We start from the raw sequence: 18555 nt of genomic DNA, 5'->3' as shown, positions 1-18555 counted from the left end.
ACCCAGATCAAGAAACAGACCTTGTTAGAACTCCAAAAACTCCTTATCCTTCCTCTAGTCACTCCTCCCTGTCCCCCTGAACTGCAGGAAGAGACATGCCCGTATTGACTTTGGAGGAAAGGAAGGTTTGATCTAGGCTAGACCTGGGTTTTGGTGCTGAGGTTGGGAGTGTTATGCTGATGTGGACTATTGTGGCAACCTCCTTAGAGATCTTGGACTTTACACACAATGTGCTGATGTATCTTCAGGCAGACTTCTTGGGCATTGGATGGTCTGCCTGATGATATCCTCTCAACCTTAAGTGACTTCCTTTCTTCATCCATTTCTCTGTGCCTGCAATGTGCTAGGTCCTTAGCCCAAGTGTTGGCAGTTTAACAGAGGGATAGTCAGGTCTACAAGCCCCTGTAGTCCCATGGGTGGGTGCCGAATGGGAGGCACAGGGGACTGTGGAGTGATCCGCAGGGTGAGGATGAAGGGTGTGTCAGGTAAGCTTTGTAGAGGGGTGAGTCTTGAACTGAGAGTCTGCAAGAAGGAGTTGGTGAGGCCAAAAGAACGAAAGGGTGTTTCAGGAAGCAAAACCATTGTATAAAAAGGCACTGAGATCATGTTCTAAAAATTAATTTGGCAACAATTCTTAGTTTGTTGTTTTACAGCCAACATTTATTTAACAGCTAATGTGGGCAGTGTTTAGAATGAGAACATTTGCCTTTGTTTATGATATTATAATCTAAAAACTATAAATGCTTTACTTTGAGGAGTTGCTTTGGAAATTAATTGTTTTGGCCTTGGAAAACTTATAGAACATCCTGAAAATAGTGAGTGACACTGGATATTTCTTCTCGGAGTATGCAGTGAGAGTCAGCTAGAGGCCTAGAACAGTTGGCAGGGTCAGGTATATCATCTGCTGTTGACATGGAGCTCTCATTAATATAGTTACCTTGCTTAGGTCTGATAGTGTCATAAGGAGTGTAGTGAGGCATGTGTAATTGCTGCTCTCATGGAGTAGGATGGTTTGTTTTCAGAGACTGGATCAGAGGCTAAAGCTAAGTTTCATCCCCTTGAACGTGTAACAGATATCTGAAACAATTCGGAGGATTATAGCTTGTCTAGTTCTAGATTCGAATCTAGGAATTCCCTTTGAAAAGCTGAACTAAAATTGTTTTTCTGCATTCTGTTATATTTGTGTTTGTAATGCTTTTCTACCCAGGATGACACCCTTGCATATATGTCAGTAAGGTTGACTTGTCAATTCTTGTGACATGGAAGTTTTGTGGCAAAAAAGGCTATTAAGGAGTAAGAAAATTCAGCTTCTGACCAGGGTTCATCTGCCATCTCTTCCAGGGTTGCGGATAAAGGAAACCAAGGAGGTTTATGAAGGTGAAGTCACAGAGCTAACACCGTGTGAGACAGAGAACCCCATGGGGGGGTATGGTAAAACCATTAGCCATGTAATCATAGGACTCAAAACAGCCAAAGGAACCAAACAGTTGAAAGTGAGTACATGTTTATGGACTCTTTTCTCTTGCCTCAGAATCTCTCAGCACTTTGTGGCCCTGGGCAAGTGGTATAACCTATGTCCCAGTTTCCTTGTCTGTGCACTGTGATTAATGATTGTAACAGCGCCATTTGAGGGTGTTATGTGTATAAAGCAGTAACAAGTATAGGGCTGGTACACAGGAGGACTTAATAAGGATAGCTTTTTATTAATCCAAGGAAATTGTGTATGTTAAAGCATGAGCTTCGTGGTTAGTCAAGTATACCTTCTGCCATTCTATATCCCATGTTATGACCATTTGTCAGAGCCCTGGGCCTCTCTGAACCTGGGCATTATTTTTCAGTTATAGTGCTTGTGCTTACAAAAAGCAATAGCGTTAAGTAATCTGGTAAGAGTTGTAGAATGGACGACAGGTTGACTTATAAGGGACCAAGTACAGAATCCTTACTGTAGCTCCTTGTATGTGTCAGGACCTAGAAACCTGGAGTAACTTCAGTGGTTGGTTCTGCTTAGGCCAGGGCTTTGTAGAGATGCCATAGTGCTGGCACTACGGGAGGCCCTGGAAGACCCTCAGACCCCTCTCCTATAAACCTTGAGGATGCTGGCAACAGGGGCGCCTGGAGGGAAGAGCATGGATTTTGGAGTTAGAGTCCGAAAGGGAATCCTGGCTCTGCTGCTAACAGTGTAGCCTTTGGGAAGTGACTTTATCTGTTAAATGGGAATAAAAATTTCCTATCTCACAGAGTTCTTTCAAGGATAAAAGTGGTAGCTTTGGATGTGTTACCTACTTACCTAAGAAGTGGTAACCTTTGATGTTATTGTCAGAGGTCTTAGAGAAATGGCGCAATCTAGATTGTAGGTCTTGCTTTATCATTATTATTATTTTTGTTAATTCTCACCCAAGGGTACTTTTCCCATTGAATATTAGAGAGAGTGGAGGGGTGGGGGGGCAGAGAGAGAGAGAGAGAGATAGAGAGAGAGAGAGAAGCATCTATGTGAGAGAGACACATCGATTGGTTGCCTCCCTCACGCTCCCTGACTGGGAATTGAACTTGCAACTGATGTGTGGGCCAGTGCTCTAACCACTAAGCAACACCAGCTGGGAAGGGGGCTTGCTTTATTATTAATAATAATATAACATTATCATCATAGTTCTCATTTATTGTATATGCCAGGCCCTGGGCTAAGTGCTCCAACAAATATTTGTTATCATTTATAACTTTGTGTGTGTATAATTTCCTACAGATGAAGGAACTGAGGCTCATAAAGAGGTTAAGCAGTTATCTTAGGATCATACAACTAGTTAAGTGGTAGAGCGCTCTCCAACCTGCTGTGTGGCCTTTTGAAGTCAGTTGAGCTCTCTGGGCCTCCATTTTCCTATCTGTAAACTGCAGTAGATTGATTGCAATTTGCAGTATAATTTCTCCATCTTTGTTCTCCTCCATGATTTTATGGTTCTTTGATTCTGAGAGGTGGTTTCTTGGTCACTGCTTTATGGAGATCATAAAAATGTCTCTTCTTCAAAGGGCCATTTTTCTTTTTCCTAAGAGGGTTTCCATCTTAGGAGCATGCCTCTGCAAATCTCTTTTAAACCTGCCCCTCATCTGTCCTATTCTGTATTAATTAGATTTCTTAGTAGGATCTGCCACCTTTCCAGTAATTATATCTTCAGTCAATTCATTTGGGAAATTAACCAATATAAAAATGCTTGAAGCAAAAAAATAAAAAGTATGTGCTCTTCAGTGTATGAGAGATAAAATAAGGCATGCAGTTTAGATTTCAGCTCTTCATAAGGCTGCTTTGCACAGTTTCTTTAAGAAAATAACATAAAGGAGAGGTGATTTTTTTCCCTCTAAAATGAGTACTTCTAGCTACTTTGAGCGTATGTACAAGATATTTAGATAGATGGAGCTTAAATACTCAAGAGTGTCTAAGTGTAAAGGAGAATACTATACTTGCAATCAGTATTGAGTCCCTCCCTCATCCCATGCTCTGTATCAGAAGCTTACCAACCACTGTCCCTCCTGCCCATGGCAGTGTTCCAGGAGGCCATGGGGCCCCACACAGCCAGAGAGGCAGAGCTTTGTTTCTGTGGTTACCATTTGCAACAGCTTTATTGAGATATAAGTTCAAATAAAACTCATCCATTTTAAGTGTACAACTCAAGGAATTTAGATCTATTTACAGAGTTGTACAACCATTACAACCAACCAGTTTTAGAACACTGTTATCACCCCAAAGAAACCTCATGCCCAGTTATAATAGCTTCCCGTTCTTACCCATAGTCCCTGGCAACTACTAATCTACTTTGTGTTTCTATATACTCTTTGCCTTTTCTGAACATTTCATACAATTGGAATCATACAGTATGTGTTTTTTTGTGTCTGGCTGCTTTCACTGTATCCTGGGTTTTTGCTCTTTAATTTTGTTTGAGACAAAGCCCAAGTTTTTTTCACATTATAAAATGAGGTTTAACTTAGAGAAACTTATTTCTAAATACTAACTCCTTACAAAAGATGCTGTCCTAGAATATTGATCATCAAGGGTAGCCTGAATCTGTACAATCTGGAAAAAAGCAACAGTTCCCAAAATATGCTACTTTCCTGGAGATATAAACAGGCAGACAAACAGGGAGCAAACACTGGGATTTGAATCAAAAGGCTTTGGAAAGATCCTGGTTTATGTTTCCCTTTGAATTTTACACATCTGTGATCACCTCTGGGTGCTGTTATATAGATGAGGAAACTGATAGCCTTGTCCAAAGTCATAGGCCCACAAAATGCTAGCTACAAAGAGTAAGCAGGGTCTGGCTTTAGTTGCAGAAAGTTCTGTCAGTACTCGAGGTGAGGAATGTGAAGGATTGAAGCAGAGACAGCAGTCTTTAACGGGGTGTTGGGCCTGTCATCCCAGGGACAGCGTAGGCCACCTAAAAGCAGTCAGAGCCATATTTGCCAGTTTGCAACCTTAGGAGTAAAGGGAAAAAGGAGACTAGGGTTCCCCTCATGCCCCTCTCTGCCTGGTATGCAGGTACTCTCAATCTTTTGCTTTCTCTTTAGGATACTCAAGCCCCCAAAGCCAGCCTCACACATCCTAATACACACACATGCATGCACACACACAAATACACTTTCTCCATATAGTCATTAGCTATCTCAAATCTCAAACAGAAAGATACTTTACAGTATGTCAGAAATAAATATAATAATGTATCACAGTTCTCTGATTCACATATTTTTAAAATTTTTTAAGCTGGACCCCAGCATTTTTGAAAGTTTGCAAAAGGAGCGAGTGGAGGCTGGAGATGTGATTTACATTGAAGCCAACAGTGGAGCCGTGAAGGTAATGTATGATTTGTCTGCCATGGGGAGACCTAGGTGACTAGGAAGTTGCTTTCTTTTGGGGCGGGTGTGGAGTGTCTGGTGCAGTGCTGATGGAAGGTCAGCAGTTGCCCCTTTATGTTTAATAAAGTTTGCTTTCCCTTTATCTTCATTCTAAAAAGTCTGTTAGAAAAATACTAAAACCTGTTTAGAGGGGGAGTACAGGGTGAGAAAGCAAAACAACTGTAGTCATTTTTAAATTGAAATGTGCAGTGTATTTAATCTTCCTTTTATCTCTGGTATTTTCTTCTCAAGATATATGTGCGTGGAAAGGAATGCTGCATTAGTTGGCATTCCTTTTATATCTGATTTTCAGTGTCCTGTACAGTGTTCCTCACTGTTTAATGGATGAGCATAATACTTCATATCATACAATAAATCACCCACCTACAAAAGAGTCTGAACAGCTCCCTCCGGCTCCAGTTAATCTATTGGATTTGCCCTTTATCGGGAATTGCATACAGTTAAAAGAGAGAAGGAAAAATATTCTTGGAGAAAGTATCAGGTGTTTTTCAACTGGGTTTTTGGAGCCCAGTGATGAGCAGATAGCTACCTTCTCTTGGCAGCAGGAGAATGGGGACTATTTGGAGTTAGTCGAGTATGAGTTAGTGGAGTAAGCTGTCAGGCCACACTTGGGAACTGAGACTTTATCTCACTTTAGCAATGTGCCATTTGGCAGTGAAAACTCACTAGGCACTCAGGTTTCTCTCCTTTTGCAGAGGCAGGGCAGGTGTGATACCTATGCCACAGAATTCGACCTTGAAGCTGAAGAGTATGTCCCCTTGCCAAAGGGGGATGTGCACAAGAAGAAAGAAATCATCCAGGATGTGACCTTGCATGACTTGGACGTGGCCAACGCCCGGCCCCAGGTAACTGCCTTTACCCAGACATGACCTGGCACACGAGCCCTTTCGCATGTGCATGGAAGCTCTGGGAGTGAATTGTCAGAGTCTTGCTGCCCTTTCTTAGGGCAGCAAGTCCTTTTCTGTCTGTAATGTTTAGCAATGAACAGCGACATGAGCTACAAGGGACTCCTTTGTTCCCATTCAAATGCTCTAGTCACAGATTATTTCACATGTATTGTTCCTTATCCCAGCCAGGCCTCTGGCCCTGAGCTCCACAGCTTCTGTGGCTTCTCCAGCAGCCGGCTCACACCTGGGAGTCTCTGGGTATTAATGGTGGGAGGGCAGGAGTATTCTTGAAGCCCTTTGCAGGAGTTCAGAAAGCCTGAAAAAGCTGTGTCTTTCTCCCTGCTTAGCAAAATCCCCAGTTTTATAGCTTTGAATGGGACCTGTATTGTGCTGCTCATGCTAAGTAGAAGATGGATACTTTGTGAGAAAATACAGTATGACTTTATGACAGCTCTGGGAAATGTGCGATTTTAAAAACTCAACTCTTCCCTGCTGGTGGTCTTTCAGTTCGCTTTCTTCTTCATCCCAAGAGAGGCCACCTCTTCCCTAGGAGGGAACAGACTTTTGAATTTGAAATTGGATCCTTGGGTGTTTTGTCCCTTGGAGCCTTGGCCAAGAGATTGCTGACGAATCATCTGGGGCCAACAGGTCCTCTCTGCTTGTGGAACGGCTGTCCACTTGGAGAGAGTGCTGGGCTAAGAATTGGAAGTCAGGGATTGTGTTGCTAATTAGCTTGGCTAATTAGTCACTTTGGGTCTCCAGGTTTTCTGTGACTTAGGGCTCTCTGATTTTGAGTTTCTTCCTCTGAAAAGGATACATAGTTCCTGCCTACAGGGCTGTTTTGAGGCTCAGATGTTGTAAGTCCTCAGGAAACATTTTCTGTCTTTTACTATTGAACATTTAGTGAGCACCTCTGTGTATCAGGGCCTGGTAACCAACAGGTTATCACGAATTGCTGCATAAATGACAAAACAACAGCTCCTTCTTGCTCACTACACCCCAAGGAGATGGTGGGGAGCGTCCAGGCACGGGGTGAGCCCACTAAGAACCAGCTATTATGCAGGGGTGGGCTCATGGACTCTGAGCAGCTCTAGGTGAGGACTAGGTTAATGTGATTGTATAGCTGAGTCTAGTGAGAGGAAATTCAGGAACATTATTAAGTACATCCTTATATCTACTTCGACAGTCTATTTGTCTCCAAGGGAGCTGGAGCATCATGAGAAGGTCAGATGCCCCACAGAGGACCTTTGACCTGAACTTGAATGGATAACTGGGAGCTTCCCAGGAAAGAGCACTGAGTCATAAAAGAGCTTGTGTGTTCAGGGAACTGTTAGGAGCCCTGTGTGGCTAATCAAAGAATGTGGGATTGGAAAAAGGTATGACTGGAGATGGAGGTTGGGATAGGCCCCACAGAGCTTGTACTTCCCATGAAGGAATTTAATTTGATTCTTATAGGTCAGGGGGAACCTCTTAAGAATTCCTGTTTTAGAAGTTTCTTAAGCTTTCCAGTGGAGCTGTTCAGGATCTGTACACCTCAGATCCTGTCGAGTTGACATTCGGAACTAGTGGGATGGGGTTGGGTGGAGGAGGAGGCTTTTGTAGCTGCCTTAGAAAGCAAGACTGACTCTGTTGTCTTTCTTACAAAGGGGGGACAAGACATCCTGTCTATGATGGGCCAGTTAATGAAGCCAAAGAAGACAGAAATCACAGGTAAGAGAAATAGCAAGGCTTGTGAGCCAGAAGCAGAGCTGAGGGGCCCTGGATTCTGATATCCTTCCTGTGTGAGGCTCTGTGAGTGACTCTTCCCCAAAACTGAGGAAGTGCCCCGAGACAGGCTTTTTTTTCCTCTTCCTTCAGAGCCCGACTCCCTGCTAATCGTGTATGGCTGGTTCAGACAGCCAAAACTGTACTGTGTGCTCTCTGGCCCTGCTTGCGAGCATGCCCTCTTGACTGCATTCAGTATCCTTGCACTCATCTTCGGAGGTGGAAGCCGTCACAGTCTCTGATCCCTTTGAGGTCCCAGAAATGTGGATTTTGTCGCCCCAGCTCTACAGCATAGCTCCTGCCAGAGTATACCTGAACACAGCAAGCTCTGCTGCCTGGGTACCAGACTCCCCTCCCCTGCCGGGGGGTCCCCATTCCACCGTGCTCAGCCTCCTGGGCACTTCCCAGAGTTTGGTAGGAATGTTGCTGCTGCCTTGTGGACCTTTAGTTTACCCTGCTTCTCTTCCCAACTGGTACTCCCTCTTTTTTTCTATTTACCACCTATAGCTTTGTTGTCTTAAAATATTAAACATTAAAGCATCTATTTTCTTTAAAGTTTTAGCCAGTGGAGTTGTCTGAGGCCTGTATTTTAACATGATTTTGACCATGCATCCTCTTTTGACCATCCCTTCTGCATGGCTTTGATGGGAGATGCTGTATCAAATCTTCACGTTCTGTGTTTGTCAGTAGCTCCCTCCAGATGATAGCACAGGAGCTGGCTTGGAAAACGAGAACTGTGACTTACTTAGATGGGTTCTTTAACTTTTGACTCATCCATTTTGGGACTCTGAGATTGGACCTTTTCTCAGAACCTTTCATTCCTCACAAGTTTCCTTCCAGAGGGGGCTCTACATGTGCCTTCTATTTATTTCTTTGTCCAGGCACGTGACTAAAAGTTAATTAACCTAAGCTTTTCATACAGGGCCAAAAGAAAGGGTCATTTACCAGTGCAGAACAGTAAAACTTGCATATGGAAACTCATTCCATCCAGGGCTTCCGAACTCCAGTGTCTCTGGGATCGGGCGGAAAGCTAAGTTTGGTTGGGGGTGAGTAATAGGACCTGGTGGGGAGTGTGACTTAAAGCACATCTTTAAGGGAAGCATTCATTGTGACTTCTGGTGAGATTATTCCTACTTACAGATGATGAAACCGAAGCTTGGAGTAGGGACATAACCTGCCTGTAGTCACATAGCTAACAGCAAAACCAGTCTCCAAACTTGGGTTTGGGTTGAATTCAGGTATGGGGAGAAGAGAAAAGATGAGTTTTCCCCACCTAGTACTGACCTTGCATGTCTACCCTTGCTGTCTCCTAGACAAACTTCGAGGGGAGATTAACAAGGTGGTGAACAAATACATTGATCAGGGCATTGCTGAGCTGGTTCCAGGTGTGCTCTTTGTTGATGAGGTCCACATGCTGGACATTGAGTGCTTCACCTACCTGCACCGGGCCCTGGAGTCTTCTATTGCCCCCATCGTCATCTTTGCATCTAACCGAGGCAACTGTGTCATCAGGTAGGTTGGCTGTCTACCAGCCATGAGAGTTTTCCACCTTGCATCTGGGTTCATTTTTTCCTCTGGGATCACTTTAAACCCATTATTACATAATGCACTGGGGTGGTGATGAGGGAGGTCATGTTCATTTTGAGAGAAACATGCCATAGTGGCTCGCCTTCAAAGGTAGTTCATGTGTCAGCCTCAATCTGTCATGGTCACTAAAAGCAACAGCCACCTTGTTACTAAATATGAGGGCCTCCCATGAGGTGTCTGGGGTTACAGTGTGGTATGATTTGGTCATTCATTTGGAGTGGGCAAAGATAAGATTACATAGGCTAGTCTTAGGTTACATTATATATGTTAACTTCTTATTATACTAGCTCTCTCAAATCAATAAATAAAAATTATAAAACACAGCTTTATAAAGATATAATTCACACATAATACAATTCAACTAGCTAAAGTGTAAAATTAAGGGTTTTTTAACATATTTACAGAGTTGTGTAATCATCAACACAGTCTATTTTAGGACATTTTCATCACCCTCAAAAGAAACCGTATGCCTATCAACAGCTACCCTTGCCACCTCCATCCATAACCCCCCCACACACACCTTCTTTTCCCATAGCCCCTCTCAGCCATTAACCTACTTTCTATCTCTATGCATTTAATGCCTTTTCTGGACATTTCATATAAATGGCACCATAATCTTGTGTTTTTTTGTGTCTGGCTTTTTTCACTTAATGTGATGTTGTCAAGGTTCACTCATGTTACAGCATTGCTTTGGTACTTGATTTTAAGGCTGAATAGTATTTAAAAATATGGAATATTTAATAGCACATTTTTCTATTCATCATTTGATGGACATTGGGATACCTAGGAGTGGATTTGCTGGGTCAAATGGTAGCTCTGCTCAACCTTTCATGAAACTGCCAGACTTTTCCACAGTGGCTGCACCACTCACCAGCGGTGTGTGAGGGTTCCAATTTCTCCATATCCTCAACACTTGTTATTGTCTGTCTTTTTTATTCTAGTCATCCTGATGGGTATGAAGTGGTATCTCATTGTGGTATTGATTTGCGTTTCCCTGATGGCTAGTGATGTTGAGCATCTTTTCATGTGCCTAATGGCCATTTGTATATCTTCTTGGGAGAATTATCTGTTTATGATCCTTTGCCCATTTTTTATTCAGGTTATTTGTCTTTTTATTGTTGTGTTGTATGATTTCTTTATGTATTCTAGATATTAGGCCCTTACTAGATATGTAATTTGCAAATATTTTTCTCACATTCTGGGTTATCTTTTCAGTGTCTTGATTGTGTCTTTCTTTTGACACACAAGTTTTAAATTTTGATCAAGTCCAATTTATCTTTTTTTTTTTCTTTTGTTGCCTATGTTTTTGGTCTCATGTCTAAGAGAAACCATTCATTACATAATCTAAGGTCACAAAGATTTATACCTATGATTTCTTATAAGAGTTTTTTAGTTGTAGCTTTGACATTTAGGTTTTTGATCACTTAGAGTTAATTTTTGTGTGTGGCATAAGGAATAGGTCTGTCCTACTTCATTCTTTTGCATGGGGATACCCAATTGTCCAAGGACCATTTTGTTGAAAAGACTGTTCTTACTTTATTGAATTGCCTTGGCAGCCTCAACAAAAAATCAAATGGCCTTTTTTTTAGGGCTCAATGGACTTATGGGAGTTACCCTTCATGTTACCCCGAGAAGTATTCTTTACTGTGCTTCCTGTCATCATAGAAGCTTTAAGCTTTGTGTTAATCGGTGTCTCTACAGTTCAAAGGTTATATAAAGAAGCAGTCGGACAGTGATTCTGAGCCAGGGAAATTTTTACTCGTTATGTCTGGAGGTGCTGCTGGCATCTAGTGGGTAAAGACCAGGGATGCTGCTAAACATCCTACAATGCACAGGATAGTCCTCTACAAAAAAATTATTTGGTCCAAAATGTCAAATACCACACTGGAGGAACCCTTGAGTTAAAATTTTTGCACACATTGTAGGTGTATCTATAGGATAAATTTCTAGAAGTACAATTCCCTTGTTCCTACAGATATACCATATTGGATTCCAAGGAGAATTGATGTCTGTGGCCTCAAAACCCAAACTGTACATCTGGAAGAGGCACACCATTAACATAGTTTGAACAGTTGTCGAATGGCATAATGATGAAATCAGTATTAGGCTGAGGCCAAAGTCAGAAATGAACTTTCAGGTACAAGAATAAATCTGCAATTTTAGCCAAAATATAATTATCATGGCTACTTTGTCAAACAGTGATTGCTCTGCAGAGAGCTCCTCCTGGAGTCACCGCTCTGGGCAGGAGCACTGGTAAATGGGGGGGAGCTTTTGTGTCTAGCAGAATAGAATTCCAGAAACCATTCTTTACTAATATGTTTTCTAAAAGAAACTTCACTTAAGGCTCAGAGCTTGGACAAATTTTAAAAATGTTTCTTTAATTCCTGAAAAATGCCTAGCAGTCTTTAAGCATATCTTTAAGTCTTTAATTTTATGGATTCAAAACTATAAGAAATTTTCTTAATACATTCTTATAAATTCTGTTATTTTCATGTCTGATTGGGGAGTACTTCATTTTTCTCTAACCATTTTTTCTTTTGACTTATACTTGTTATTATGTCTGAATTGAAGATGATTTATTGTGAGCATTATAGAATTTGGGATATTTTAACATAGTAACAGTGAGGTGTTTTTAAAGATTTTCCAACAGTTCTCAAGAGAATTCCAAAATAAGACTTAAGAAAACTCAAACTGATGGCATAAATAGAATTAAATAACTAAAATTAAATGTATTTTTTAAAGGTTGTTTTGTTTAATGTGAAGATTGCAGGCAAACCAAACACCAATATATGAATCATGATATAATTTAATTTTTTAAAAATATGTTTTTATTGATTTCAGAGAGAGGAAGGGAGAGGGATAGAGAGATAGAAACATCAGTGATGAGAGAGAGTCACTGATTGGCTGCCTCCTGCACACCCCCACCTGGGATCGAACCCTCAACCAGGGCATGTGACCTGACCAGGAATTGAACCATGACCTCCTGGTTCATAGGTGAATGCTCGACCACTGAACCACACCAGCCAGAAGGATAGAATTTAATTTTTATAATTCTTCCTTGTTACTATTTTTAGAATTATTTGTTGGTGGAAGAGATTTGTTTTCTCTAAAGTTATCTTAATATTTGTATTTGCTATTCTATTTCCCCATTTATTTTGAAAGGTCTTAACCATTTTTTTAAATTTAATAAATTGTTCATTAATGTAGCATTTTATTCTTTTTTGAATTGTTTTTATTGTGGAAAAATATATATTACATGGAGTTTGCCATTTAGGTGTACAATTTAGTGGTATTAATTATATTCACAGTGTCTTACAACCATCACCACCATCCATCTCCAAAGCTTTTCCATCACCTCAAACAAACTCTGTACCCCTTAAGCTGTAGGTCCCATTTTCCCCCTTCCACTCCCCCTGGTAAGCTTTATGCTACTGTCTGTATGAATTTGCCTTTTTTAGATATTTCCTATAAATGAATCATACAATATCTGCCCTTTAATTATTTGGCTTCTTTCACTTAGCATAATGTTTTCAAGGTCCATCCTGTTGTAGCAGATGTCAGAACAACATTTTATCCTTTTATATATATATATGTTTTTATTGATTTCAGAGAAAGGAAGGGAGAGGGAGAGAGAGATAGAAACATCAATGATAAGAGAGTCATTGATTGGTTACCTCCTGCATGCCCCCGACTGGGGATCAATCCCGCAACCCGGGCATGTGCCCTGACCGGGAATCGAACCCTGATCACCTGGATCCTAGGTCGACGCTCAACCACTGAGCCACGCCCAGCTGGGCACATTTTATTCTTGCAATAATAAATATACATTTACACTTCAACTGACCAGATAGAGTTTCAAAAGATGTGTTGTTGTTTTTTACTGAAGTTTTATTTCTACAGTGTTTACTTATATTATAAACCAAATATTCTGATATTAACAGTTAAATCCAAATGACCTGTTCTTGTTCTTTGTTATATTGGTAAGTTATGACTATAGACTTTAATCTGGCACCAGAAACGATGCTGAGGTAGGCCTTCTGCTGCTGTGACTCCCAAAGGTTGGAGCTTCCAGACACTGGCGGAAGCCTGGCCCTGTGGGTTGCCAGGTCTGCCCAATACACAACCTGCCGGGCAAGCAGCTGGTACCTCCAGGGCCTGGTGGATTTAATAGGACTCTTCTGGATTGCTCTTCCTATGGCTTGGCTAAGGATCCTAGAGGAAAATAGAAAAAGACATGACTGGACAGTTCCCCGTACCTCCAGGGCCTGATGGATTTAATAGGACTCTTCTCCTGGATTGCTCTTCCTATGGCTTGGCTAAGGATCCTAGAGGAAAATAGAAAAAGGACATGACTGGACAGTTCCCCAAGAGAAACAAAATAACTAGTGCATATAAGGGAAAGCATTCAAATGAATCAAGGAAATGCAAATTCAAACAAGGTGTTATCTTCCATTTTCTAAACCATCAAAGCAGCAAAATATTTAAAAAATTATACCTAGTGCGGGCTATAATGCAATGAGACCAGATCACTTGTGTAGATTTGTAAATTAGGACATTCATTCATCCATTCAAATAGATACTCAGGATTGTGTCAGGCACTACTAGAATTGCAGATGAAATGTTCATGACTGTATGCATAAAATTATTCATCAAAGCACCATTAGTAAAAATAGCAACAGTTGGAACCTACCTAAGTGACCAGCAGTTTGGGTTTTATAAAATACCTGATGCATTAAGACCAAAATAACACAGACAAAAGCAAAAAAAAAAATCTACATACTTAGTATAGTTTATAAAAATGTGTATATGAAAACTTGGCAAATATGATTTTTGGGTGGCTTTTTCTCCCTCTTCCCCAAATTTCCTATGGTATTGATATTTGCTCAAATTATGTTGTTTTTGATGATACCTGAAAGTCTATTTACCCTGGCTCTGACTCTTTGGATGTAAACTAGCTGTTTTCTCATTGTGAGTGCCTCAGCCTTATTTTCCATGTCCAGAGTCTGGTCTCAAAAAGCCCAAGGTGATATGATCATTCTGGCTCTTGCAGGGGCACTGAGGATATCACCTCTCCTCATGGCATCCCTCTCGACCTTTTGGACCGAGTAATGATCATCCGGACCATGCTGTACACTCCACAGGAAATGAAACAGGTGAGCCTGCCTCCCCACCTTCTTGCTCTCTTCTTTCCTCATTTGCTCCCAGTGTTCCCTGATGCCATGAAGGAAGGTATCCACAGAGTAGTCCTGGCTCCCACAACTGTCCTGCCACTTAGCTGCTGTTTTGAGCAAGTCACAATATTCCGGAGCCTCAGTCCCCCATCTGACGGATGGATGGGCCAACTAGACATTGCCTGAAGTGTCACAAAACCTCAGTTGCCTACATCCCTTCTAATAAACTTTACGAAAGGGATGGTGAAAAACATTGACTTGCTGACAGTCATTAGGGAGGCCACTGGCTCTAGGAAAGAGGCAATGAAATGTGATGTAGCAATAGCCTCTTGTGCCCAGGCCAGGCCCTGTCTGAGGTCTCTTTTGCTCAGTGGGCAAAGCTGGGCACTCTGTCACACCAGAACTCACAGCAGGCCAGCTGCAGCAGGGCGCAGAAGCTAGAGGGGGTGAGCACTCGAATCTTAGCAGAGCCTGGCTGCCATAAACAGCCTGACTAGTGGCTGGTTTCTCATGGGCTTTGGAGGCTGTGCCTGGAGCTGCTGCCTTGGATGTAGAGATGATGGTGAAGCAGGGTCACACATCTTAGAGGGGCACCAGGAATGGAGGTCATAAAGCTAACCTTACAATGAGAGGCTTGAAGGAAGTGTACATAGAAGCATTTAGCTCAGTCCCTGACACATAGTGCATGGTCAGAATTCCACGTGCGCTGAATTTAGGTTAGGTTTGGGAGTGGGGGTGGGGGTGACAGGGATGTATGAGATTGGGCCTTACACCAAGGGGCACAGTCCTAGTTCGTCCCACAGGAATGGCCTCTTGCTTGATCTGGAGCTGGAACACCAACTGTGTGCTAAACAGTGCCTAGGCAATGCACACTTAGAGTCTGTAGTCCTCTTACTGGTACTTCAGTAGTCATTATGATCATAATCTCTTTTCCTTTTGATGGCTGAGTCACGGAGCAGCAAGTTAAGGATGCAAAGCCAGTCTATGCACTATAGAGCCCAGGCCATCTGCTCAGTGCCATAGGTTGCTGACCCCCTGGGACAGCACGGGCTGTCCACTTCCCTACTGTGTCCACCCATGCCCCAGATGGTCTCACTGCTAAGGTATAGGTCTGTCACTTTGAGGTCCACGTATGGCCAAGGCTGGGAGCGTAGGGTGGACCAGGGCTGCACTGGAGTCTTGATGGGCTCTGCCTGGACCCTCTCCTCTCACCAGAGAACAGGCACTGTTTGTTGGACATTGTGCTAAACCCATGGACATGCTTAGCTTGCATGATTCCATTTAATCTCCAGAACCATGAGGCAGGGAGAACCATTATCATTGTCATTCTTAAAGATGAGGACACCGATAGTTAGGCTAACCAGATGCCCAAGTTCGTAAAGCTTGTCACTGGCTAATAGGTGACAGGACTAACTGGAGTCTAGGCTGTCTGATCCTGAAGCCCATGCTCCTAAGCACTATGCCACCAGCTTACCATCTTCTAGAAATAGCTCAGTTCAGGGTGGAGTTCCTCTGGCAATTTGTCAGCAGGGCCTTTCCTTTTGGAGCTCTGAGGCCCTCTCCTAGGCACTCCTGGCTGCCCCTTTGCTCATGTGTGGCCTATCCTGCTTGGCCCAGCCAGCATTTCTTATTGACCAGTACCCAGGAGTGCCAGGGTGAGCATGGAGCCAGAGGTCTCCCTTCATAACCAGCATTGACAGAATACTGAAACAGTTGTAGTTCATGGCTGGAGGCCATGTCACCAGATAATGGTCTCTTGCTCTTGGATGAGTGCTAGGTTGAATTTAAGGCATGCACTGAATAGAAGCAGAAGCAAAAGCAAAGGAGAACTTGGTCCCTTTCCCATCCTTACCATTGGGACTGGAGCCTGCCAGGAGAGGCAGCCCTGCACACTCAGAGCACTTCTTGGCTGAGTGACATGAGCAATTTGGTGCACTCTATGAGCCTTGGCCTTCCTGGTTCACTGGAAGATCTGTTCCATCCTTTCAAGGTTGTTGTGAAGACTAAGAGATAGTGATAATAACTTAGGGAAGGGATAGGTCCGGCCCTCCCTTACTACTGCAGTAATTACTATTGTTATTACCAGTTTGCAGGTGCTTCGCAGACATCCACTGGGATCCTTAAAACAGCTTTCAGTAACCGGGGTTTGCGTCTCGGGAACAGCAAGGGCCCCACGGTCGCAGAGAATAAGCTGCAGAGCTAGGACCCCACTCAGAGCCAGTTCACATTTGTTTCCTCCATTTGACCCTAGAGTACATAGTCTGATCTCCTCTGGAATGTTCTGCAACTGTGCCTCCAGAGTAGTGACTGCAGGCCAGCTCCCAGCCTGGTTCCATTTGGCTCAGCCAGGTTTCCCCTTGGGTTAGCAGAGGACAGACTAACTGCCAGCATGTGCATTGCCTTGTTCTTGCAGCTTCAAGGGAGAACTTCAGCATTTTTACTGGGGCCTGAGGTAGGTTTTTAAAAAGCAGAGTAAATGTAACTTGTGTATTCTGCCATCAGTACTGACACCCTCATAAACTATCCCTGCAGGTTATTAAATGATTAAAGATCTAATTTATGAACTGTCCATTTCCAAGCAGTCTGAAACAAGAGCTCTTGGGATGGCTCTGACCTGCTCTAGAGAGAGTGAGAGCAGAGCATCCCTGACATTCCTGAAGCCCAACTTCCAATTCAGTGCAGCTCACTAAAGATGAAATGCTTCATGCTGAAGCTTTCCCCTTGACCAGGCTCAAGGATTACATATTTGCATCTCCCTAAAGTTTTTGAAGGCCCCAGGGGACATTTTTTTTTACAGGACCTGGAGGTTTCCTTAGTCCCCAGCTGGCAATGAGAACCCCTTTTTATATTGGAGCACAAACATGTCCAGATCTGACCATTGTGGTCAGAGGGGAATCCTGTGGAGGGAGCCAGGAGCAAGGATCTCCCTTCCTGCTCCATTTCTTCCTTCCTCGTGTTCATCAAGGACCACCTCTGCTCAGCTGCATTTAGCTTTGGACCCCAGATGGTGAAACCCCTCATGCACAAGCTAAGATCTTTTGACAAAGGTCATACTCTGGCAGCACTTACTGAACAGATAGGTTTTTTTGTGGCTGGTGCAGTGTGAAATATTTTAACAAATTGTCAACATTTAGAAATCAGGACATTTCATACAAAAATCTGAGTTCCAAGTTTCTTGACAGAATAAAAGACTTTCCTGTCAGCACCTGGCCCCTCCAGTCCTGGCCACCTCCCCTGGTGTGTGCTGCTGTCCTAGCCACCTCAGCCCTGGCCCTGGCCCTGAACCTGGCTTTTTTACTGAGCAGGACCTTTTCCATTCATGGCAGGTGACATACTGGGCCCCTTATCAGAGTCAGCAGGCACTAAACTCCCTCCCCCTGCAGGTCCTGCCCTCAGGGTCTCTGCCTGAGAGCTGAAAGGCTAGTTTGAACTGTCTGTATCCTCAACCTCTGGTCCTTCTCTTCCACTTGTAAGGCTTTAGCTGGGGGCTCAGTCTTTCCCACTTTCTACGCCTCTACCCGGGTGTGTTTTTATGGCTTTAATTTAAACAAGGGCTTCTTGATATCTTGTTTACGAAGCTGCCAAAGTGAAAAATTCCTGTATTATATGAGGCTCAAAGTCTTCGAGTTATCTCAGCTTCACAACACACAACATCATTATCCCAGCTGCCCCTTATCACTCAGTGCTGGTGCGCCTGCAGGATCCTGGTGCCACTGTGTTACTGCGTCCACGCCACCAGCTTATTTCCCATCCAACTTTACCCAGATCTTCAAACTGCAACAAGCGTCAACCTCTTCTTGATAGATTAGATATCGTTGGGTGATGTTATGACGGCTGGTGAATCTTTAAGAGTAACTTCTTGATTTATTCAGCCATCGTATTTATCAGGCAAATAAAGAATCTCTACTTACCTGAGTGCTTACAGGCGGTGCTGTCCACACTGGAGAGGAAGGTTAGAGCCTGTGTGGGAGCCTGGTCAGGTTTTAGAGAGGCCTCAGCTTTCTGGTTTTGGGGACTGAGTGAGAAGGGCTCGGAGGCAGGAGCTGAGCCAACTGCTGCACACCTCCAGGGGTACTAGCTGCTTTTCAGTCAGTATGAATGCAGCACCCTGGCTGTAAAGCTATCATGGCACCCCAGGGGTGTGTAAGTGCAGTCCTGGGTAGGGGTTGGCTCTCTGCCCCACCAGCCCAGGATTGGGCCTCTGCTGCTCTGATGATGGGGATGAGAAACACTGAACAAAGTTGTTTTAA

General features: G+C 43.2%; 1 protein-coding gene across 1 annotated transcript in view; it reads left to right on the top strand.

Moving 5' to 3' along the window:
• The window catches only part of RUVBL1 (RuvB like AAA ATPase 1), a 38463-nt gene that overhangs the window by 17849 nt on the left and 2059 nt on the right, over positions 1-18555 (top strand). The window contains exons 4-9 of the mRNA XM_016197334.2: positions 1342-1493; positions 4745-4834; positions 5592-5741; positions 7430-7493; positions 8861-9059; positions 14185-14287. Of these exons, the coding sequence (XP_016052820.1) occupies positions 1342-1493; positions 4745-4834; positions 5592-5741; positions 7430-7493; positions 8861-9059; positions 14185-14287 (758 nt within the window). The remainder of the gene's footprint in view (positions 1-1341; positions 1494-4744; positions 4835-5591; positions 5742-7429; positions 7494-8860; positions 9060-14184; positions 14288-18555) is intronic.

Source organism: Miniopterus natalensis, chromosome 7 (assembly GCF_054644295.1).
Source record: "Miniopterus natalensis isolate mMinNat1 chromosome 7, mMinNat1.hap1, whole genome shotgun sequence".
Lineage (NCBI taxonomy): Eukaryota > Metazoa > Chordata > Mammalia > Chiroptera > Miniopteridae > Miniopterus > Miniopterus natalensis.
This window is presented reverse-complemented; position numbering and strand designations above follow the sequence as displayed.